Raw genomic sequence first — 25,784 nt, forward strand, 5'->3', positions numbered from 1 at the left:
AAGCCAACAGTATTATGACATTCGCAGTTATTTCTCACTTTTTTTTTAAGAATTTATGCATATTAATTATATTTTATATATAAATATTTAATGTGTAATGAAACCCCTATTTCTCCTGAACAAAAGGATAGTGATAGTGAGGGTGCACTTAATATGAAAGAGGTAAATTATGGCTTAACAGACATATAGCTCAAATTCCAGGTTTTGTTTTGGTTCAGAACTTGGACTATTGCCTCCGTCGTTAATGGGTTAAACAGACTGTGCAATAAAGGAAGTGTACACATTAGATCTCCCTATAGGAAGTGTTTAGGAAGGCTGTTCATGTTACAAGAAGGGAGGTGGAACTAGGGCTGCATAAAAAAGTGATTTACTCCTAAATGACAGAAAATTGAGCAGTGAGACTGCAGGGGCATGATCTATATACCAAAACTGCTTCATTAAGCTAAAGTTGTTTTGGTGACTATAGTGTCACCATCACAGTTCTCACTTTTATGAATAACCCTGTGGGATAATCCCATGTAACTGTACTTTACAGTTCACAAAATCTGACCTGAACTTTTCTGAAAAAACATACGGAAACCTCAATTTAGGAAATAAACTGATTTCATTAAAATACAGTGAAAATAGATCCAACTGTATTAGGCATTGTCCATAGATTTTTCAGCGCTGTGGAATATGTTGGAGCTATATTGAATAAAAATAATAACATCCATTCAGTTTGCTTGCATGAGGATAAAAGCTGTCAGTAGGCTTAATAGAGCAGCAACCATCACTCCAATCACCAGTATCTTGTTACCATCCTGAAGGGAAAAAAAGGTGGTGAAACATATTGATGGTAAATGAGTGCACACCAATGGAGGCAGAAACTGAATAACTGAACAAATAGAATCTTTCAGATTTTAAGAAAATGTACCCATATACGCATGTATCCAGTGTCAGAGACTGCCAGTATGCTTGCTTGCTCACTCTTGCTGGGTTGCTAAGGATATGGATAATGGCCTTTTGTAAGCGCCCTCTATGCATCATAGCCACAACAGCCTCTTTAGATAATGTAATATTCTACATGGGAATTGTCTGTAAATTCCCGGAAATTTCCACCACTAAATAAAACAGTGTTTACCAATTATAACTTGTGTGAACCTTTTTATTTTCATTAGAGGCTCTGTTTTGTTTTAAAATTGAGATAAAAGATTTAGCAAATATCATAATACAGTTCAGTCAAAACAAAGCTAGGTCAGTCATTGAAAGCGATGTCAATCACTGAAAATAAATAGGAAATCGTTTTATTTCTCCTCTTCTCTGTATGTTCTATCTCTATACTCACTGCCAGGTGCAAAGAACAACGATGGTTGATAGAACAATTCAGGTCTAGGATGTGGGTTTCTACATTTAAATTATTTTTTACACCTAATAAATACATTCTTGTTAAATATAGGGATGAGTAAACCAAATATAAAAAATCAGGAGAAGTGGCAGCCCCCTTTAACAGGACCACAGTGACGGATATCTTAATAGGGCCATGGCACAACTGACCAGTACCAGTCACTATAGGGAGTTGGAGTTTGTATATATATGATATATATATCATCCCCAATGTAATATTAATGATTAAAAGTAACACTTTAAGTACTATTATGACTACAGTGTGCTGTAGTGGTTATGGTGCCAGAAGTGGTATGGTGCACCTCAACGTTAGTAGTCAAACTATTTTGTAATCGTTTGATTTCTTACTTGAGGTCCGCAAGACACCACTTCCTGCCCCTTCTCTTCCAGTATGATACCCTGCGCCACCCAGGCTTAACTTAGGAAGTGAACTTCTGGCTCTCTGAGAGACAGGGAGCGATGCCCGACCAGGTAAGAAGTAAAACTGTTGGTAAATGGTAAATTTACACTAGTGGTCATGGTGCATGAGTTTTTCTTTAAAGGGACTCTCTAAGCACCATAACCTCTACAGTTTTTTTGATTATGGTGCAAAATGTCTTTGGCTGCTATCTTCTTGGTTCATGTCAAAAATTTTCATGTGATGTTAGAAAACTCAGGGCTCTCTTTGCCCTCTGCTGTGGTTTGGCTAATGTAGAGGTGATCTAACACATTAGCCATCCATTCTTGGCTGGCAATGAGAAGCTCAGAGTTCTGGTGACAGTTTCAAAACAAAATTGGCGCTGGTTATTACTTGATAAGATATTAATAAAACATTCTGTCAAAACCGAGTGAGGATTCATTAGGAACTTTTGTATTTTTCCCTTTTTGTCTCCAAAAAATATACAATTTTTTAAGTGCTCTCTTTGTTATCAAATATCGTTGTTAAATTGTGCATTAACCCCTTCACGACGGGTGACGGACGAGGTCCGTCATCCTGGGGATGGCCTTAACGACGGGTGACGGACCTTGTCCGTCACGCGGTAAAATTAACGCCGCGATCGCGCAGTGCCGGCGATCGCGGGGTTAACGCTGTTGCTGGGTCCCTCTGAGTCAGGGGCAGACCAGCAACAGCAAATCGCGATGTCCCAGCACATGTGATCGCTGTAACAGCCAGTCACAGCGGTCACAATACTGCTGGGATATCTGATCCGCCTCCCTCCACCTCGTGTGGGTTTGTGAAGTGGAGAGAGACGGATCGTTGCAACATTGTGTTCCAGAAGAATAGTGAATATCTTTAAAAAGTTCCTAATCCCTTTCCCCTTCCTTAAAAAAAAAAAATAACCCTTTCCCTGCTGCTTGATCACTGCTAGCAGTGATCAATATACAGGTCACAGTACTTTACTGTGATCTATTTTTTTTTTTACACTTAAGGGTTAAATTTTATTTTTTTTGTAACCCTAAGGGGTTAAATTTTATTGTTTTATTTTATTAATTTGTGATTTAGTTAGTTGGTGGGTGGAATTTAGTGGTAATTTGGGGAATTTAGTTAGGGGTTTAAAAAAAAAAAAAAAAAAAAAAAAAAAAAAGTTTAGTTATTTAGTTAAAGTTTTCTTAGCTGTGTTAACTGTATTAAAAATGTTCAGAAAGTATAGCGCAGAGGAGGCTTATGCCCTGTTAGCCGCCGACTCAGAGGCGACCGACACTGCCTCAGAGAGTGACGCAGGGAGTGATGCAGGGGACAGGGACTATGTGCCAGATAGTGCAGTAACATCAGAGGAAATCGCTGATTCCCCTAATGTTCAATATGGCGCAGATGACTGGGTACCCCCTAATCATTTTTCGCCAGACATCCCAGTGTTCACTGCCAATCCTGGCATACAGGCTGACCTGTCTGGCTATAATGCGCTGGATTGTATGGAGCTGTTTTTGGGGGATGATTTTTTTGGGGAGGTAGTTACCCAGACGAATCTGTATGCGGAGCAATATCTTGCACGCAACCAAGACTCCCGAATCGCCAGGACAGAGAGATGGTACCCAACCAGTGTGCCAGAAATTAAACAATTCTGGGCACTGACCATGTTAATGGGGGTAGTTAAAAAGCCCACAATTAGAATGTACTGGACTAAAAATCCTATTTTTAATACCCCCATTTTTTCCCAGACTATGCATAGGGAGAGATATGAGGACATACTGCGTTTTATGCATTTTAATGACAATATGAAGTGCCCCCCAAAAGGTCATCCGCAGTATGACATTCTTTATAAAATACGCCCTCTAATTACCCACTTAAATGAAAAATTTGCCACTATTTACACCCCCAAAAAACAAATTTCAATTGATGAGTCCCTCATGAAATATAAGGGAAGACTGGGATTTAGACAATACATCCCATCCAAAAGATCCCGGTATGGGATAAAATTCTATAAATTATGTGAAAGTGGCAGTGGCTATGTATACACCTTCCGTGTATATGAAGGAAGGGATAGCCACCTTGATCCCCCAGGTTGCCCAGATACAGTAGGGACAAGTGGGAAAATTGTCTGGGATTTAATAATGCCATTACTCAACAAAGGTTATCACTTATACATCGATAACTTTTATAACAGCATCCCACTCTTACAAATGCTGTACTGTTTTGAGACCGTGGCCTGTGGCACTATCAGGAAGAGTCGCACAGGTTTCCCAAAGGCTCTAGCAGAAAAAAAATTAAAAAAGGGGGAAACAGCAGCTCTCTGCCAGAATGAACTGCTGGCACTCAAGTACCGCGATAAAAAGGAGGTTTTCATCCTAACTACGATCCATGGGGAAAACACTCGCAGGGTCGCAGTTCGTGGCAGAGAGGAACATAAACGTGTGCCAGTCTGCATTCAGCAATATAATCGGCACATGGGGGGAGTTGATCTATCCGATCAACTAATGCAGCCGTATCTAATCATGCGCAAAACCAGGGCATGGTACAAAAAAGTGGGCATATATATAATGCAGACGGCAGTCCACAATGCCTTTATTATTTTTAAAAAGGCAAATGCTGAGCTGAAATGCACATTCCTTTCATTTAAATTTCAGCTCATTTCTGGGTTACTTGAGTGCCGAAGAGGGGGACCATCAGTGGAGCCTAGCAGAAGAATGGAGGCAGGTCACTTCTGCTTTAAGATTCCACCAACCCCTAAAAAACAAAACCCCCAGAAAAGGTGCAGGGTGTGTTACAAGAGGGGCGTAAGAGTTGAGACAAGCTATTACTGCCCTGATTGCCCCTCTCAGCCTGGCCTATGTATTGGCCATTGTTTTAAAGTTTCCCACACCCAGGCCGAATAGTCAACTGTCTGGTTACCAAATCTTGGCTTTGTCTCCCGTTTATCCTGTCTTCTCTGATCCTTGACCTCGGCTTGTCCTATCGTTGTTCCGTTTCTCTTTACCCCTTTGACTTCGGCTTGTACCTTGACTATTCTCTGCTTGTATAGCCCGGCCATTCTAAGGACCGGTATTACAAGTTTCTCTCTCTGTGTTCTCTCTCTTTGTGGTCTGTCTGTGTTTTGGAATCCGTGACAGCGTTGCCCGTGACACATTGTTGCACTAAGAGGACATAGCTGAGCAACATATTAGGTGTTATACTGCCATAGCACACATAAGGATTGCAAAATATACAGTAACATCTCCAAGTGTGTGTCAAAAAGGCAGAAAAAAATGCTAATTGCAACTAGACTTGGTACAAACTAACAAAGAAATGATTCTACGCTAAGGTTTAAAATATGCCTTTTGAAATGCCCTGGGGTGTCTACTTTAAGAAATGGTAGGCCTTTGTGGGGTAGTTTGAACTTAAAACCTGCTAAGATGCTTGGAAATTGCACATGGGCAGAGCGTCAAAATTCAAAGTTCGGTAAAAACTGATATGGCTTGGTCTCCAATGTGCCCCTTCAACATCCACATATCCCCAAAAAGGGTACACATGGGGGTATTGCTGCACTAAGAGGACATAGCTGAGCAACATATTAGGTGTTCTACTGCCATAGCACACATAAGGATTACAAAATATACAGTAACATCTCCAAGTGTGTGTCAAAAAGGCAGAAAAAATGCTAATTGTAACTAGACTTGCTACAAACTAACAAAAAAATGATCCTACGCTAAGGTTTAAAATATGCCTTTTGAAATGCCCTGGGGTGTCTACTTTAAGAAATGGTAGGCCTTTGTGGGGTAGTTTGAACTTAAAACCTGCTAAGATGCTTGGAAATTGCACATGGGCCGAGCGTCAAAATTCAAAGTTTGGTAAAAACTCATATGACATGGTCTCCAATGTGCCCCTTCAACATCCACATAACCATGAAAAAGGTACACATGTGGGTATTGTTGCACTAAGATGACATAGCTGAGCAACATATTAGGTGTTATACTGCCACAGCACACATAAGGATAGCAAAATATACAATAACATCTCCAAGTGTGTGTCAAAAAGGCAGACAAAAATGCTAATTGCAACAAGACTTGGTACAAACTAACAAAAAAATGATCCTACACTAAGGTTTAGAATATACCTTTTGAAATACCCTGGGGTGTCTACTTTAAGAAATGGTAGGCCTTTGTGGTGTAGTTTAAATTTAAAACCTGCTAAGATGCTTGGAAATTGCACATAGGCCCAGCGTCAAAATTCAAAGTTCGGTAAAAATTGATATGGCTTGGTCTCCTATATGGCACTGTAGCTTCACAAAATAGTGCCAAAGACATACAATGGGGGTGTCATTTTACTCAGAAGACTTAGCTGAACATAATTTGGGGGGTATGAACTTAGTGGCACATGTGAAATATACAAAATGCCCAGTAAAAATGCAATCCATATGTAAAAAACGCACAAAATAATTTTATACCACATACTTTGGCATCTATTGGTTAAAAAATGGGGGCATGTTAAGGCACAATATGCACCTTATGAGATACCCTGGAGTGTCTACTTTTACAAATGGTAGGCCTTTGTGGTTTTTTTTTGAACAGTCAAACTGTTATAATACCCCAAATGGACACATAGGCTCATTAAATCCGTCTCTCAAAATTCTACTGTGACTACTGAAATGGATAGGTCTCCTATATGGCACTGTAGCTTCACGAAATAGTGCCAAAGACATACAATGGGGGTGTCATTTTACTCAGAAGACTTAGCTGAGCATAATTTGGGGGGTATGAACTTAGTGGCACATGTGAAATATACAAAATGCCCAGTAAAAATGCAATCCATATGTAAAAAACGCACAAAATAATTTTATACCACATACTTTGGCATCTATTGGTTAAAAAATGGGGGCATGTTAAGGCACAATATGCACCTTATGAGATACCCTGGAGTGTCTACTTTTACAAATGGTAGGCCTTTGTGGTTTTTTTTTGAACAGTCAAACTGTTATAATACCCCAAATGGACACATAGGCTCATTAAATCCGTCTCTCAAAATTCTACTGACTACTGAAATGGATAGGTCTCCTATATGGCACTGTAGCTTCACGAAATAGTGCCAAAGACATACAATGGGGGTGTCATTTTACTCAGAAGACTTAGCTGAGCATAATTTGGGGGGTTTGAACTTAGTGGCACATGTGAAATATACACAATGCCTAGCAAAAATGCAATCCATATGTAAAAAACGCACAAAATTATTTTTTACCACATACTTTGGCATATATTGGTGAAATAATGGGGGCATGTTAAGGCACAATATGCACCTTATGAGATACCCTGGAGTGTCTACTTTTACAAATGGTAGGCCTTTGTGGGTTTTTTTTGAACAGTCAAACTGTTATAATACCCCAAATGGACACATAGGCTCATTAAATCCGTCTCTCAAAATTCTACTGTGACTACTGAAATGGATAGGTCTCCTATATGGCACTGTAGCTTCACGAAATAGTGCCAAAGACATACAATGGGGGTGTCATTTTACTCAGAAGACTTAGCTGAGCATAATTTGGGGGGTTTGAACTTAGTGGCACATGTGAAATATACACAATGCCTAGCAAAAATGCAATCCATATGTAAAAAACGCACAAAATTATTTTTTACCACATACTTTGGCATATATTGGTGAAATAATGGGGGCATGTTAAGGCACAATATGCACCTTATGAGATACCCTGGAGTGTCTACTTTTACAAATGGTAGGCCTTTGTGGGTTTTTTTTGAACAGTCAAACTGTTATAATACCCCAAATGGACACATAGGCTCATTAAATCCGTCTCTCAAAATTCTACTGTGAATACTGAAATGGATAGGTCTCCTATATGGCACTGTAGCTTCACGAAATAGTGCCAAAGACATACAATGGGGGTGTCATTTTACTCAGAAGACTTAGCTGAGCATAATTTGGGGGGTTTGAACTTAGTGGCACATGTGAAATATACACAATGCCTAGCAAAAATGCAATCCATATGTAAAAAACGCACAAAATTATTTTTTACCACATACTTTGGCATATATTGGTGAAATAATGGGGGCATGTTAAGGCACAATATGCACCTTATGAGATACCCTGGAGTGTCTACTTTTACAAATGGTAGGCCTTTGTGGGTTTTTTTTGAACAGTCAAACTGTTATAATACCCCAAATGGACACATAGGCTCATTAAATCCGTCTCTCAAAATTCTACTGTGAATACTGAAATGGATAGGTCTCCTATATGGCACTGTAACTTCACGAAATAGTGCCAACGACATACAATGGGGGTACCGTTGTACTCAGCAGAAGTAACTGAACACATAATAAAACTTTGTACAGGAATAGCACACACCAACTTTACAAAATACATTTGAGAAGTTCTTTGTTATAAGTTTGTGTGCGAAAACCCCCAAAAAACACAATTTTACTCCAATATTTAGCAGAGGTTGGCGGTAAAATGGCTACGTAGAAAGTGTCAAAACAACCTTAGGTAAATAGCCTGTGGTGTCTACTTTATATAAATATATACTTTTGTGTGGCAATTTTGTTTTATTTTATGGCTATTAGGCTTACAAGACAAACATACCAAATTCTAAAATCGCTCCACATTAAAATTTTATTTTACTCCTTGTGCTTTGTGACCTGTAACTACCAAAAAAAACTTAAAATCCCAGACACATTATATATTCTGTAAATCAGAACAAATAAATGAATTTATTTTTAATTACTTTCCTTAACCTGCACTAATTATGCACACATTATTATTGCAAAAACTGTAAAAAAAAACAATATTTTTCATTTTTTTTGCATTTTTCTGTATTTTTTTTATAATAAGTAAGCATTTATATATATATATGTTATATCAAATTAAAGCCCTTTCTGTCCTTTAAAAAACAGTATATAATATGTGCCGGTGCAATAAATGAGAGAGATGCAAATTGCAGTTGAACGCAAACAGCAAGAAAATGCAAAAATTGCTTGTGTCATTAAGCGTAAGTCAAGCTTCTGAAGCTCTGTCCTTAAGGGGTTAATAAGCTTATTTTTATATAAATTAGATCAATATAGATCGAATTATCAATATATCAATATTGATAATAATTAATACATAAAATATAAGTTAAAATGAAAATGTGAGGCTTTACTTTTAACCACTTCGCTGCCAGAGACAATCTTAAAGGACCACTATAGTGCCAGGAAAACATACTCGTTTTCCTGGCTCTATAGGGTCCTTGGGTCCCCCTCCTGCTGGGATCTAAGGTGAGGAAGGGGTTAAATTCTCACCTGGGGAATCTCCTCCTTCTTCTGCCGTCATCGTTATCACTGCTTTCCTATTGACGCTGGCATCTTCTCACTGTGAAAATCACAGTGAGAAGCTCCTCTAGTGGCTGTCAATGAGACAGCCACTAGAGGCTGGATTAACCCATTTGTAAACAGCAGAAGGGTTAATCCTAGATGGACCTGGCACCCAGACCACTTCATTAAAGGGAATCTCCAGTGCCAGGAAAACAATCAGTTTTCCTGGCACTGGAGGTACCCTCTCCCTCCCACCCCCCAATCCCCGGTTACTGAAGGGGTGAAAACCCCTTCAGTCACTTACCTGAGGCAGCGACGATGTCCCTTGTCGCTGTCTCCTCCTCCGCGCTGCTCATCCCTGTGATTCCGTCGGCCGGTGGGCGAGACTGAGCCTGCCCACCGGCCAGGGAGATCTAATGCGCATGCGTGGCAATGACGCGCATGCGCATTAGCGCTCCCCATAGGAAAGCATTACACTTGCAGGGTTAAGAGTAGTGGGAGATGGCACCCAGACCACTCCAATAGCAGAAGTGGTCTGAGTGCCTGGAGTGTCCCTTTAAGCTGAAGTGGTCTGGGTGCCTATAGTGGTCCTTTAAATGTCCTTCCATTTTTTTTTTACACTAAACAAAATTATAAACGCAACACTTTTGTTTTTGCCCCCATATTTCATGAGCTGAACTCAAAGATCTAAGACTTTTTCTATGTACACAAGAGGCCTATTTATCTCAAATATTGTTCACAAATCTGTCTAAATCTGTGTTAGTGAGCACTTCTCCTTTGCCGAGATACTCCATCCACCTCACAGGTGTGGCATATCAAGATGCTGATTAGACAGCATGATTATTGCACAGTTGTGCCTTAGGCTGGCCACAATAAAAGGCCGCTCTAAAATGTGCAGTTTTACTGTACTGGGGGATTCTGGGGTGAGGGGTCAGAAAACCAGACAGATTTGTGAACAATATTTGAGAGAAATGGGCCTTTTGTGTACATAGAAAAAGTCTTAGAACTTTGAGTTCAGCTCATGAAATATGGGGGCAAAAACAAAAGTGTTTATAATTTTGTTCAGTGTAATTTGTGACTATCTATTTGTAATGGAAAACACGCTGCAGGAGGCTGATTAGTAAAGCCTAGTCAGGACGCCAAAGAGTTCTTACTAGAATTATTTTAGTGCCACAAACATGAGCTGATCAAACACAAAAAACGAAATGGAGGCTCCAGGCAGTAAAGACATTGAACTTACCCTCTGCTTGGTGTTGTGACGAATAAGCGGATTTAAGTCATCTCTAAGCTTTAGATGAGCTTTGGGTTTAGGTTTCATTGGGGATTTTACGTTTTCAGTCTGCCCTTTTTGTCTCCTCACCAGTTTGGAAAGTTCTGAATGAATAGCCTAGTAATGAAACATATTATCACATTACAACTGACGCCTCTGACATTTCAGCAGCATTAAATTGTACTTCACTGATTTCCACATAGCTTGAAATTCCCTCTGATGCCTGGCAGGCCTACCTCCAGTGCACAGTACAAATGACCTCTGTGATACTGACGGAGTTTCCACTTAAAGAAACACTACCCGCAGTTTTAAAGAGGCACTGTCACAGTTTTTTTTTGTTTTTTTTGTTTTTAAAGATGGAAACATTGTTTTGTTTTGTCTTTTAACTTGCATTTTATTCAATTTTACGGATACAATACAAAAATGGATCAGTCTGTCAAGACACCAGAGACAACATCCTACCGAGAGGGCGAGCAGACATAAATAAAAGACATTATATGCACTTTAGTTATACTTTGTATTGTTTTAATCAACAAAGGCATGGGCACAAACGAATACATGAAGGTACAATTTAACAAAAGCATGAGGCATCTGAAGGGAATTGCTGAGCCAGTCGACACCAGGGATCCCTTATTTGTAAAATAATGTTGTTTATGAGCATTAGTGCACAGAGTGCAGACATAACGTTAGAAGTATAATTAGGTTTGTCCCATAGTTGTGCCTCAGTGGGGCATAAACTGCTTTCCCATTTTAAAGGGACACTCCAGGCACCCAGACCACTTCTGCCCATTGGAGTGGTCTGGGTGCCAACTCCCACTACCCTTAACCCTGCAACTGTAATTATTGCAGTTTTCATAAACTGCAATATTTACCTTGCAGGGTTAAGTCCTCCTCTAGTGGCTGTCTACTACGAAAAGTGTGTTATAACGACGCTGGACGTCCTCACGCTATGTGAGGACCTCCAGCGTCGCCGAAATCACCATAGGAAAGCATTGAAAGCATTATTCAATGCTTTCCTATGGGGAGGTCTAATGCGCGTGCGCTGCATTGTTGCGCATGCGCATTAGGTCTCCCCCGCCGTCGGCCGGCATGCGCAATAAGTCTCCCCCGCTGGCTGATGTCGGCGGGGGAGAAGCATAGGCAGAGCCTTGGGACATTGGCGCTGGACTCCGGTAAGCCACTGAAGGGGTTTTAACCCCTTCAGCAACTTGGGATGGGGGGTGGGAGGTAGAGGGGCACTAGAGGGTCCTGTAGTGCCAGGAAAACTGATATGTTTTCCTGGCACTGGATAGTCCCTTTAAGGCAATTAAGAGAGGACACTGGCCTCCCAAGTATTTAAATTGAAAAAAAATAAAAATCACAAACATGCCTATTTGCATATAGACAAACAGACAGCATACCTCTTGTGTGTCCCTATTTAGGAAGTCCCTATTTTTGGCCCAAATCTCTCTGTCCCACTTCTCTAGGAGCTTCATATTGTTGGTGTGTCTAGTGAATAACAGAGCTCTACAGCAATTAAAAGCAAAGAAACGTGTCTATTTTAAACTACAATAAATGGCTTTAGAAATTAATCAATGTAAATAAGATACATTGTTCTTGTTCTAAATTAACTTTTAGTTGCATAAATTGTTATCAGTAAGTCACCTAACATTTTTCAGAACACCCCCGCCCATGGCCACATTTCCACTCATACCCACAGAGCCGATCCTGGGCGGGTACACAGGGGGCACAGCGCCCAGGCACTCTATATACAGATGAGCATTGGCGGGCAGTACAGCACTAGGCTCCACCCATCATGCTAGGCTCTGCCCCTCGCGTTAGGCTCTGCCTATTACACTCGGCGCCTGGGACCACCAGGCATCAGGACTCACTCCTCCCTACCCAAGGTAAGCCTTAGGAACGGGGGGAATAACCTAGTGGTTTTTTTTCTCAAGCCCTTATCCCCCCACCAATTGCAGCCCTGATGTCCTAATACAAGTATAAGTATACATGCCCCATAATGGCAAATAATAACAATGGCAAAGCACCTGGGGAGATTTGTATACAACATTTGGAAAGCCAAAGGTTGCTTACCCCTGCTATAGACTATGATTTTCATTACCATCTGATGCATAAACCACTGTTTTATAGTAGAGGTTCTAAACAGATTTGTCTGGATTATACATGTATCAAATTGTAATTTAAAAAAAAAAAAAGCCCTTACTTATCACTACTGCACTTCTAAGTTTCGTAGGTTTTATTTGCATGATTCCTCAGGTGCATACATGCACTCTTGGGCAACTAACAGAGAGATTTCATACATGCGTTTGGCACTAAAAGAATTAACCAATTTACATACTTTGCCTTGGCATTAACATAAACAAAGCTCCAGGGCCTGACGGTATTCATCCACGAGTACTTAGGGAACTAAGTGTGGAAATAAGTGAACCTCTGTTTTTAATCTTTCAAGATTCTTTTCATTCAGGAAGTGTTCCGGAGGATTGGAGGAAGGCGGATGTTGTTACTATATTCAAAAAGGGTTTAAAATCCTTGCCTGGAAATTATAGACATGTGAGCCTAATTTCTGTGGCTGGGGAAGTATTTGAAAGGTTATTAAGGGATAATATTCAATAACTCCTTGAGAAGAAAGTGGTTCTCAGCAAAAATCAACATGGTTTTATGAAGCACAGGTCATGTCAAACTAATTTGATTACATTCTACAAAGACATAAGTAGAAGTATAGATCAGGGTGTTGCAGTGGATGTAATCTATTTGGATTTTGCCAAGGCATTTGATACAGTTCCACACAATAGATTAGTGTTCAAACTCAAATAAATTGGTCTAGATGAAAATTCTTGTTCTTGTGTAGAACATTGGCTTAAAAACAGAGTACAAAGAGTTGTCATTAATGGTAAATTTTCAAGCTGGACAGAGGTGGCAAGTGATGTCCCTCGGGATTCTGTTCTGGGACCCCTTCAATTTAACATGTTTATAAAAGATCTTGACAAAAGCATTGGAAGTCATGTTTCAGTGTTTGCAGATGACACAAAAATCTGTAAAGCAATACAATTTGAACAAGATATTACTTTGCTGCAGAGGGATTTAGATATACTGGGGGACTGGGCACTCAAATGGAAGATTACATTTAATGTAGGAAAATGCAAAGTTATGTACAAGCAACTTATACCCTTAATGGAATGACAACACACAAGAAGAACTGGGGAATTGGTTTAGACAACAAACTATGCAACAATATGCAATGTCAATCAGCAGTGGCTAAGGCCAGTAAGGTATTGTCATGCATGAAAAAGGGCATTCATTCTCGGGACGAGAATATCATTTTGCCTCTTTATAAATCACTGGTAAGACCACATATTGAATATGCTGTGCAATTTTGGGCACCTGTTCTAAAGAAGGATATTGTGGCACAAGAAAGAGTGCAGAGGCGGGCTACAAAATTAATAAAAGGAATGGAACATTTTAGCTATGAAGAAATGTTAACAAATTTAAATCTCTTTAGTTTAGAAAAACGTTGCATCAGAGAGGATATGAGATCATTATACAGATATATCCGAGGCCAATACAAAACATTGTGTGGAAATCTATTCACAAGCAGGACTTTATAGAGATAGAGAAAAACCTATCAGGGAGCAGGTGTAAGGTTACTCTGAGGTAGAGGGGAGGATAAGCCCCAGGATCAATGAACTAAAGAATAGAGAGAAGAAACAAAAGGGTGAACCATATTAGGTGAACCCTTTTAAAATCCGAGTAACCCAGATAAAACGTAACTTTTAATTAACACAGTGTAAAAAATTGATGTAATAAAAAATAAGAATGGGGCGGGGCTTAACCGCGGAACAGAGCGGACGCCATTTTCGCGAGCTCCGACGGGGCTCTGCTCTATCCGACGGATATCCTCGGATAAACTGCCCATCCACCATAGCACACATCAGCATGTACATCCCGGTATCTCCCAGTATCGGCACATGCCGTTCTTTGCTGGTTCCAGACAGAACCGGCGACAGAAGAAGCCTACGGCCTACCATCATGCTACACGCCTGGAGGATTTCCTGGGGCACATCTCCCTCCAGCACAACTGGAGCACAGACCAGCAGATCAGCCCTCAACCATGGGAAGACGCTCACAGAAACCTCTCTCAGGTACCTCAAGCGAATCCCAAGACATAGGGGCCCTATTACAGCGCCAAACCTGTCAGGATACCTGAAGTCTCTACCTCCGAGAGAGGTAGAGACTTAGACGTCTGTCCGTCCGGACGGGCTGTTTCCTCTGTTCCTCGCTGTCCACCCGGTCACGTAAACGCCGGCCGCGAGGGAGTCACTTCCTTTTGTAGCAGGACGTCCGGTAACCGACGTCATGACGCCAGCCCGGAACGACCTGTCACTCAATCCTGTAGAGACTAATCAGATCTCGTCGGAGGCGTGTCTCTCCCTCCGAGCCAGGGTATTTAAACTTGCTTCTCCCATTTGCTCATTGCCCTGTCGTGGTTCTAGCCTGTCTAGTCACACAGTGCTCTGGTATTTTCTGTTATCCCTTTGGTTCCGACCCGGCTTGTTTGACTTACTCTGTTTTCCTCTGTTATCCTTGACCCGGCTTGTTCCTCGCTTACCTGTCCTCTCGCTCCCTCGACCTCGGCTTGTCTCTGACCATTCTCTATACTCTCCGTACGTTAGTCCGGCCATTCTAAGGTCCGGTATACGTATCCTGTACCTGTTTGTACTCTGCGTGTTGGAACCCTGTCCCGATCCTGACAAAACCCTGCCCAAAATGGCGGCCCCAGCCAACCAGCAGGCCCTCAGACCCAAACACCTGACTACCCTCAAGCACACACAGCTGCAGCCTTACCTGATATATCAGCTCTGGCCACCAAGCATGATATTAAAAATCTCTTCACGAATTCTGCCAGAAGCTAGCAACTGACATAGCAGTCATCCAGGCTGACTTACAGGTGGTTACAGACAGGGTGAGAGCCACAGAAGAGGACATTATAGACATGAGGCGGGAAATGATAACGGTACAAGACTCCCTGCAAAACGTCCACAAAACCCAGCAAGCATTTTCCACGCAACTTGCTACGCGGGAGGACTGTTCCAGGCGTAATAACCTGAGGATAAGAGGGGTACCCGAGTCCGTCACCATGGACGAAATGCCCCACTACTTGCGACGACTAACAGCCTCCCTATTACCGCAACACACGCCAAAAAGCTCGCTTTTGATGGCATGTTCCGCCTGCCAAAATCACCTAGGGCCCCAGCAAGTGCCGTGAGTGATATCATAGTTCGCTGTGCCCTGGCTCAAGACAAAAAAAGCACTCCTCTCAGCTATACGAAACCAAACACCATACACATTTGAGGGTGCTGACCTGTCCTTCTACCAAGACCTGTCGAGATCCACCCTGCAATGGCGCAAAACGCTCCACCCAGCCACGAGCCAACTGAGAACCGCAGGAGTTACATACCACTGGACCACTCCACGAGCCCTCACAGTGACCCACAATGGATCTAGCCACGTGATCACCGCGGCCGATGATGCACCTACACTGCTGCGGGCACTGAGACTGTCTGCCCTTGGCGAGGCGTCAAAAGATCAGAGAGGAACATCCACTTGGGACCCGACCACAGTAGTCCCCTTCATCCTACGAAACTGCCCGACCACGAGCACCGGGACATGACTGAGCTCGGACCCCAACGAGCAGCAGGCAACAAGGGACTGTATTCATAACACACAGTTTTACCTAAGTTTAAACAGTTTTCTTTGGTTTCTGTTCTCCAGCTGGCTGGATAAGGCTACCACAACCTACATACCCCCCATGTGCAGAGCTAGGGATATACTGACCCTCCCTACGAGGCTCTGAACGGAGGGGCAACGCTCCGTGAGATAGGGATGCAGGGGTAGGGCTCTACACCTGCTGCAACTCCCCCCCCCCCCCCCGCAGCCCCCTTGGTTAGGGGCACTAACAGCCGCAACCGGCCCAAGCTCCCCTCAAAGCAACAACACTATCATCTTAAGCCCAGGCCCGACAAGCGAGGCTGATTAAAAGACGGAGGCACACACTACCACGCACACCCATATACTTAAACCCACATCCAGCTACATGACCACACTTAGCAGCCACCAAACTGCCTACACCCAATCGGATTCAGCTCAGACAACCTCAGCTACAGTTCACTTCCACCCGGCTACATTGCAGGCTCGGCAACAAGAGAAGCACAGATCGAAGGGTGCCGTCCCTAACATGCACAAGGGTACCCGAAAATCACTCCCTAGACACACGTAACTCAGTCAATAATAATAATAATAATAACAACATTAGCTTCAGCACAAACAGTATTTATGCCTGATTTTGCGCATGCTAGCACACTATATCATCACAACAAGCACCCCGCCAGACATGCAAACCAAACGTTTAATATTGTTGTTTTTATGCAAGGTCTGACTCAGGTCAGAACCTTTTACCTATTGCCTGTACCACAAAAAATGGTGCATCTTTATCCACATGCTTTGTACACGCAAACTGCTTTCTCGCATTGCCTATTAATGTCATGTTATATCCTGCAAACGTTATTTCACATGCACTGAAAAAATAAAGAATTATAAAAAAAAAAAAAAAAGAATACGAATAAGCTGAGTAAATATAGCTTCTGCTTAGATGGGAGTAAATAAAACTTCTAAATCACATAAGGAAAAAATAAATAAAGTAATAAAGAAATATAACCCTATTATTTGGATAAAAGAAAGAAATAAATAATAAGAATTCAATAATATCACTCTGTGAGTCAGTGGTAGTTAGAAGTAAGAAAAAATACTGCAAAAAGTAGATACAGAATAACAGCAAATGTAACTGCTAGCAAAAGTAACAAATGTTGCCAGTCTAATAAATAGAGAGGAGGGACAAAGATAAATGCGGTTTGAATACTGGCAGAACAACAATCCCTCCTAAAGATCGTGTATATATAGGCAGGAGAGAAAGCTAAAAGTGGAGAGACTAGCTTCCCTACAATGCTGTGCCTTCGAGGGCACCCCTTAAATAGTACTGGTAACCACCTCCCCTCCTCTAAGTAGAGTAAATGCAGGATGTTTAGAAATCACCGAACGAAAACTGGAATAAAAGAATAGAAGAAAAAGTGCAAATTAATTAAATAAATAAATAAATATTAAAAAATAATAATAAATCTTGTATGGGTGGTATAGTCTGAATATATTAAAGCATGTCTTCCCTCATCATAGAAGCCACACCATACAAATACCGTTCTGACACGCGTTTCACCGTTCTAGAAGAGCCTTAACGGCGAAACGCGTGTCAGAACGCTATTTGTATGGCTTTAGCTTTTAGCTTTCTCTCCTGTCTATATATATATATAATCTTTTGCAGGGCTTGTATTTATTCTTACTTCTAACTACCACTGACACAGAGTGATATTATTGAATTCTTATTATTTATTTCTGTTATTTCTTTCTGTTATCCAAATAATAGTGTTATATTTCTTTTTTTACTTTTTTTTTTTCTTATGTGATTTAGGAGTTTTATTTACTCCCATCTAAGCAGAAGCTATATTTACTCTGCTTATTCTTATTTTTTATTACATCAATTTTTTACACTATATTAATTAAAAGTTAACTTGTATCTGGGTTACTCGTATTTCAAAAGGGTTCACCTAATATGGTTCACCCTTTTGTTTCTTCTCTCTATTCTTTAGTACAAACAGGACTTTACATAGGACACAAGGTCATGCGTTTAGACTGGAAGAAAGAAGATTTTGTCTAAAGCAAAGGAAAGGTTGTTTTTTTTTACTGTAGGAAAAATAAGGATATGGAATTCTCTGCCTGAAGAAGTGGTTTTATCAGAGTCCGTACAGATGTTTAAACAGCAACTAGATGCATACTTGCAAAAACAGAATATTCAAGGATATAATTTTTCAATGTAGGGTAATAGCTTCTTGATCCAAGGATACAATTTGACTGCCATTCTGGGGTCAAGTGGAATTCGTTTTTCCTAGTTTATTGCAAAATTGGAAGTGCTTCAAACCTTCTTTGGGCTCAACAGCAAAAATAAATGTGAGGAATGCTGAACTTGATGGACACATGTCTCTTTTCAGCCTACGTAACTAACTAACTACACTAATTTTAACGTGGAAGATTAACATTCTAACTGCAATACTTAGTGCTTAATCTGCTTCCAGAGTCTCTCCTCAAATTTATGCTTTCCTGTGCTAACCTGTAAAGGGGCATCTATAGTGGATGGGTCAGGGTGCGGTGCTCAACACAAAAGGAATCTGGTTTGGATTCCAAATATACACAGAAGAAAGGGAAATAGGGGCACACCTGGACTATGCATTTCTCAGCAGTGGTGCTGCTATAAAGTTCAACGCTTCTCTATAGATGCCCGTTTGGAGTGGACCACAGGTAAGCAAAATTTTGAGGAGACAAAATGACTCCAAACAGTCGTGCTTTCAGTGGAACAGTCACAATTTCATGATCCCTGGTGGACAGCAAAGCGATCTTGGGAAACCAGGGAACTGTTCCCAGGCAGGACAGCACAAGTGCATCATTAGATGCACTTGCACCGTACAGGTGGAACTAGGACCATGAAGGGAACACTTCAGCAGCAATTCCTGCATGGTCCTGAAAGCTGGGAGGCTGCCAGTGAGTGGGACCGCCACCCTTCTTGGCAGGCCTACAAATGAGGAGTGTCGCCAGTGACGTGCGTCGCCTCATTAGTAACATCACCATGGCTCATCCCATCCCATCCTGATTCCAACCTCCTATTGCTGCTTTGGAAGCAGTTTAAGCAGTAAGTATTGCAGTGAGCATGTTACTCTCCTATGTTAAGATTAGTATAGGACCCCCGATATTTGGGTACTATGACATAGAGCATAGCACAAAATCCGTCATATGGTGTTACTGAATCCCCTTATTTGATTGCTCAGATAGGTGATTTTTTTTGTAGCCTTGTAAAATTTAAAACTGTATATATTCTTTATATTAATGCTTAAAGTGATATGTTTATTGTTTGGTGCTCGTGTTGCCAAAAGAACCTTATTTGCTCTCTGTGTGCATATTAAACTGCAAAAAATCTATATTTTTTGTCTCCTTTAAGTACAATTGAAACAATGACTGTCTGTCATGTAGTTTTCCACTACGAGTAAACTAATCTTCCTAGGACATATGCTGTGCCTGATCCAGTTCATATTCAACATTTAAATGTATTCGCAGTGACAGTCCAAGCACATCTCTGGTTACAGAAATGACGTGTATATACCATTGTTTAATGTTATTGAGAAAGAGTTGAAGGAACATCTGTGGGCAATTTACAGTTTTTTACTTGATTTAATATTATTTCCATCTGAATGACTTGTGCCGCAGTATTAAAGGAATGGCGAGAAAAATTAAAAGGATTCCTCCAGTCCTCAAAGAAATAAAACAGATCTTAAAAGCAAAGAAACTGATGGTTAGAACCTCAATTCTGACTTTACCTATCTCCTTTCTCTAGAAGTAATATCACTAAGGAACCAGTGCTGCATACACTGAGGAGATTGGGACAGAAAGGGTGGGTTTACGATGCAAAATGAATTATTAAAGTGATTGCGTGCACTTATCATAACATGCCTGGATTTGCACCTTAACACTCTCTGTAGATAGTGGGAGAGAATATGACAGACTGATAGGAATAATAGGGAGACGTATTAATATACATATAAACTGTGTTGCTCTTTGTCTCTTGCACTAACTATACCTGCCTGGTTTAGCTGTGGTTAATGTCAGTGTTGTATGAAGGGAGTATTTAGAATGGGAACGTTGGGATAGGGGAAGCGGCAATAATTTTTTAATTTAACTGCACGAATAAAAAAATAAATTAATCTACATCCCGTCACTTACCTTCGTTGTAGGCTCCAGTGTAAGTGCTTGTTTTAGAACAGACATTGCAGCTTCATAGTCTCCTTTCTCAGACAACACCTGACAAATGGAGAAGCCCATTACACATCATCCATGAAATTCCTAACAGGCAATTATCAGCAGCTTGCATACACAGAATTCTAGTTCTGCTTTCATCCAATATTTTTTTTTTTTCAAGAATTTTTTTCAAGAATTTTCTTGATATAAATAATTTTACAAAACTATTAATATTCAGATAATGATGATGATGAATGGCAAGTCCATAGGTGGTGCCACCATAAAAGTATCTAAAGTATCTGATTGTCTAAAGACATATGTATGTGTGGCTTTCTATCATCATGGAATGAGGTAGTGCTAGAAGAGATACCACTTATGTTTAATGAAAGGAGAATCTACTGTATTATTGTCGTCATACAACTTCATGGCATTCTAAATTGTGATATCTGACTATATTACGGTCACGTCCTGCTCTGTTTTGTGGAGATGTCTGGCTTCTGGTATCCAGTACTCTTTTTGCTGTTCTTGCTTAGTTTTCCTTGTTTTTTTGGTTTTCTAGTCTGTGTCTGGTTTTCGTTATACTGGGATTTCTGGGTTCATTCCTATAGTTCGTCCCTGGATTTCCCAGTCTCCAGGTTTCATTTAAATGTTTGTTTTATGTTGCCACACCCGTTTCTTTTCCATAATTCACTCTGTTTCAGTGTTGCTGCAGGCAGCTCCTCAAGGCTTCTGCCCTTTCTTGCAGGTAAGTGCTATATATGTCTTTTGGTTGTTTTAGCATACATTAGGCAGTGTAGGACCTGCCAGATATGTGGTACATTGTCGTTGTTGGCAGGCTTATGCAATGTATGATCATATAGTGTGACTAAACCCCATGATTTTCATATGTAGTACTTAGTTATTTCTCCTTGTTTTGCCTATGTTATCTTGTCTTGTTTTAGTTTGTATACCCAGTCCATGTACAGTCCCGTCCAGTCATGCCCATGTTATGTTCATGTTTTCCTCATGTCTTGTGTATATGTTCTGGGTTTGGCTTGCTATCCTTCTCTGGTTCTGGGTTCTATTAGTTCTGTCTTGTTTTCATGTTTGGTGTCTATCTCTAGTCTTGCCTTGTTTCTAGTACTGGATACAATCTTGCTGCAGAGCCTCCCTATTCAGCTCCTGGGATGTCTGCTTAATTTCCAAGCTCCTAGTTCCTGGTTTCCGCTGAAGCTGATTCAGGGTCTTGGTATGTGGTTGCACAAACGCTGGTGCTCAACACCAGGGGGCGTGCAGTTACCCTGCACCAGACCCTGCTAATCCACCTCCACACTGTGACTCCTACTCTGAACATCAGGCATACTGGGTCCCGGTCCTGCTCCGCCGCCTGGATACTGTGTCTGGGTTCCGGACACCGGACCACCACCCTGACAATTACATTTGATCATTTGTGAACTGTACCATAAAAGAACGCAACAATAGGACTTCCTTCTTCTAACTTCCCAGTGCTTGCAGGTGCAGCCTACCAGTGTTATCCAAGATGGGATGGCTTTGGACAGATGTGCAGTGCAATTTCCACAATAAACAGAGCATTATTTATAAGGAAAGCCCCAATTACCAACCCATGGTAACATGTCAAACCATTTTAGTTTGGTTGCACAACTTATTGGGCTACCAACGGACACGTGCATCCAGTCTTCTCCAGCAAGAGTTGGATTGCTCTTTAGATCAAAGACTGAGATCATTGACTGAGAGTGCCATCTCAGCGCTCTAACCGTCATGCCGGAGAAGACTTGATGTGGTGCAGATACCCGGAAGGACCCAGATAATTTGTCAAACAATACTAAAGTGGTTTGACATCTTACCCTGGATGGCACTATGACACTCCTGGTACCATAATCACAACAGTCTTTAGCGGTTATGATGCCTAATGTGTTCCTTTAAAGCTAGCAGCCATAGTATAGTTTTTATAAAAAGGATATTACCTGTATTTATAGGCATTTCTACCATTACTAAATTGCAATAAAATGTGTTCCTAAAGATACACTTATTTGACCATAAGTCAAAGTCTGATACGTTACATTGTGACATGAAGTAACAATACCTTTCCTTTCCTATAAAGTGCCTTTGCATTATTGATGTCCATCTCCAAGACAGCATTGCAGGAGTTAATGACGTCATCGAAGTGGTGAAGCTTCAGCTGGGTAGCAGCCAGGTTATTCAGGCATTTAATTCTGTGCTCGCGAATCTCCTCTTCCTCCTCTGAGCTCAGTGGGTCTGAGTAATACATATAACGGGAAATCATTAGGCAAGGGATGAATCTATAAGTGGATTTATCATCACACAACCATGACAACACAACATTCTCTTTATTTGTATTTTGTCTACATGTGAAGGAAGGATATAAAATATTAGCAAAGTGGATGCTTGTCCACTATAGATAGAAAAGTAGGGTCAAACACTTGCTTATTGGTATATTTATAAAGAACCTTGTGGCATTTTGTAGATGCTGTTACCAGAATGCAGAATACGAATGTTAAAATAATGACTGCATGTGGGCATTATTGTTAAGAGAGTCACTCATTACACTTCTGGTTGAATGCCAAGCCTCATGTTTGGAATTCAACACAGTGTTTTCCTAAGATGGATACAACTAATATTGTTTCCTATGTAGGTGTCTTCAGTATATCTATTTTGGCCTTTAAGGAATGCTATAGTGTCTCCTCACTATAAAGATTAGAGGGCCTCCAACTTAAATAAACAAAAAGTAAAAAGGTTTTTACTTTTCAGCACCGACAAGCATTTGCTACTGCCACCTGCTCCTCTCGCAATGTCCTCCTGAAGGCATCACTTCCTGGCTTCTGGTTGAATCCAGTACTTCTCACAGAGAAGCATTGGGACGAGAAGCATATGCATGGAAAATGGCAACTCAGGCTAAGTTATGAGTGTGGAAGCACGTGCTGTGACTGCATTCAAAACATTGCCATTTGCACTAAATAACAGTTTTTTAGATTACAGTGCACAAAATCCTGGGGCACTGCACACTGGCCATTCAATAAGATGAAGTAGCCTACGTGCCTATAGAGTCTCTTTAACTTCAAATCCATTCTGAATTCACTTTGAATTTCTAGCAATTCTCACTTTAATGACTAACCCTGTAAGAGGCATTTTATATGTTCCTAAATATATGATTACCGTACCTGCACTGTTTGGGGTGAGGATGCTTAGGGCCTGGCTATAAGAGTGCATGGCACTTCGATATTCTTCACGCTCAAAGTGGAAATTGCCACATTCCCGTTTCTGGTTTCCAAGGCTGATGCGGTCTGCTGGAGTAAGGACTCCAAGGCTTGGCTTGTCTCTGGCTCTCAGTAAAGTCACTCTGTACATTAGAGAGGCATCTGACGGGATGTCTGGGTTTCTGTAAGGAGAAGCAGTCTGTGAACAGCTTGGAATGATTGCTATTATTGTATTGTACAGCTGACAGTCTCTGTTCAATATCCTTAAAATCACATGCAACTTGTGCAAAACAGCTGTTTAGAAGATTCAGTAGCCAAGATTACAAGTTCACATGTTTTTTTAACGTTCTTGCTTATCATACAGTTTATGACATGAGATGCAGGGGGATACAGACCCAGGTTTTTAACACTTTAATTAATGATATTATAGAACTAAAGCAGGAAAATTACACAACAGCCCAAGTGACGCTTTCTCGCTAAAGAGATTATTTTAATTATTATTTGTTACATATTTTTGTTGTTGTTTTAGATGTTTATTATATGGATCCCAGCAAGCATAACTTTGTTTGAATGAAAGCAGATTTTCTTACCCCCATTTATTTTTAATGGTAAGTATTTAAAAAATGTTTTTTTCCCAGATCGTGGTTTGTTAATAATTGTTGTTTTTATTGTATTTAAAACCCTAATTTAGGGGGCTGAGTCAGGCAATTGAACGGATCAGCCGCATATCTCTTGAGCTTCGACAACAAGGCCTCAAAAGATCAAAAATCGAGCATTTGCCCCCAAAAGAACAGTCCCCTCTGGATTCCCAACTTGCACAGCCATTGGCCAAAAGACCAAAAAACTGGAGCAACCATAAGGGGCCTATGGCGGCAGGCACATAGCGCCCTGCAATCCCACCTGCCACACTACATGGGAGAGAGCTCCGACTTCTCTGACAACTAGACCTTGGTGTCGGAAGACTTTTACCTACCTGCACCACGGGCACAGGCATCGCCCCCTGCGCCTACTGAGCCTAAAAACAGATGCAGTGCCGGTTACTAAGGCAGATATGCAAGAACTGCTGGTGGGCCTCAGGCGCGACATCCACACGGATGTAGCCACGCTCCGAAAAGACCTGCTGGGCCTCACAGGCTGTATGGGCACACTAGAGGAGAATTCACGCACTTCCACAACACAACTCACTCAATTGCAACAGGAGCTGCGCACGCAACAAAAGCAACACACCACTCTTGAGCAGAGGTATGCTTATATGGAGGACTCCAGACGCCGCGTTAACCTCAAGGTTAGAGGGGTGGCAGAGGCTGTTCTGGACGCGGAATTACCACCCTTTATCAGCCACCTCCTACGTGCAATCCTAACTCCCAGACAAGCCAAGTCGGTGGCAATAGACAGAATGTTTCGGATCCCCAGACCAGCCCAGGCCCCTATCATAGCCCCAAGGGACTTGATCATTCACTTCCAGAATGGGCAGGACAGGGCTGCGGTGCTGTGCTCTCTTAGGGGACAGACGCCTTACCACTTTGAGAACTCTCTTCACACCTTCTATGCAAACCTCTCAGAAAGCACCCTAGCATGGCAGAAAACAATGCAGCCTTTTCACCACGTTCCTGCGAGCGCAGGGTATCACATACAGATGGGAAAAGTTTTTTTAAGCAATGACTTACTCTGGATGCGGTTTATATACGATGAGAAAATTGCTGAATTATCTTATGTTTTCAAACAAAAACAAAAAGCGCAACAATTTCGCTTTAACAAAATGTCACTGCATCAACTCATGTAACCTGTCATATGTCTTACATGTATCTGACAATGTGCTTCAAAAATAAAGAATAAAAAAAAAAAAAAGCTAATTTAGTACATCACCTTACCAGACAAAGGGAAAGCATGCTGTTACGTATGTATACTGTTATATATTAACCTATAGCAGAGGATACAGGAACATTTATTACATCAGAAAAAAACTCATTACTGACCCTCTGATCTTTCCATAAATTATACTGACAAAGTAAAGACGACATCTATGACATTTTTCAGATGTAGCATTAAATCCACTTCAATTTGTCTTCAATCACTTTTGAAGAAATAAGGTTAAATTTAAAAAAATTCATTTTTTAGTATGACACTATAAAAACTGGTCTTTTAGCAAGCCTCTCTGCCGTGAGTCAGTGATAGACATTTATTACTGACTAATGTATGTTTGTTTTTTTGTCTAAATGTCACTGTGCTGTCATTGTGTTCTGCAAGGTACAATGTACGTAAGCAATGAGTCACACTGAAATATTGATCGTACACTTTCCCTAGCAGACTGCTCATTAGCCAATTTCCAGTCTAGAAAA

At 41.0% G+C, this 25,784-nt stretch overlaps 1 protein-coding gene across 1 annotated transcript in view; it reads right to left on the minus strand.

Moving 5' to 3' along the window:
• The window catches only part of LOC134603210 (peptidyl-prolyl cis-trans isomerase FKBP8-like), a 49,555-nt gene that overhangs the window by 1,106 nt on the left and 22,665 nt on the right, over positions 1-25,784 (minus strand). The window contains exons 4-8 of the mRNA XM_063448965.1: positions 23,410-23,627; positions 22,314-22,486; positions 20,216-20,293; positions 10,313-10,459; positions 1-800 (exon numbers count right to left, since the gene is read on the minus strand). The exon at positions 1-800 is cut by the window's left edge and continues 1,106 nt beyond it. Coding sequence (XP_063305035.1) covers positions 714-800; positions 10,313-10,459; positions 20,216-20,293; positions 22,314-22,486; positions 23,410-23,627 — 703 coding nt within the window. The 3' untranslated portion in view covers positions 1-713. The remainder of the gene's footprint in view (positions 801-10,312; positions 10,460-20,215; positions 20,294-22,313; positions 22,487-23,409; positions 23,628-25,784) is intronic.

Source organism: Pelobates fuscus, chromosome 3, assembly GCF_036172605.1.
Source record: "Pelobates fuscus isolate aPelFus1 chromosome 3, aPelFus1.pri, whole genome shotgun sequence".
Classification (NCBI taxonomy): domain Eukaryota; kingdom Metazoa; phylum Chordata; class Amphibia; order Anura; family Pelobatidae; genus Pelobates; species Pelobates fuscus.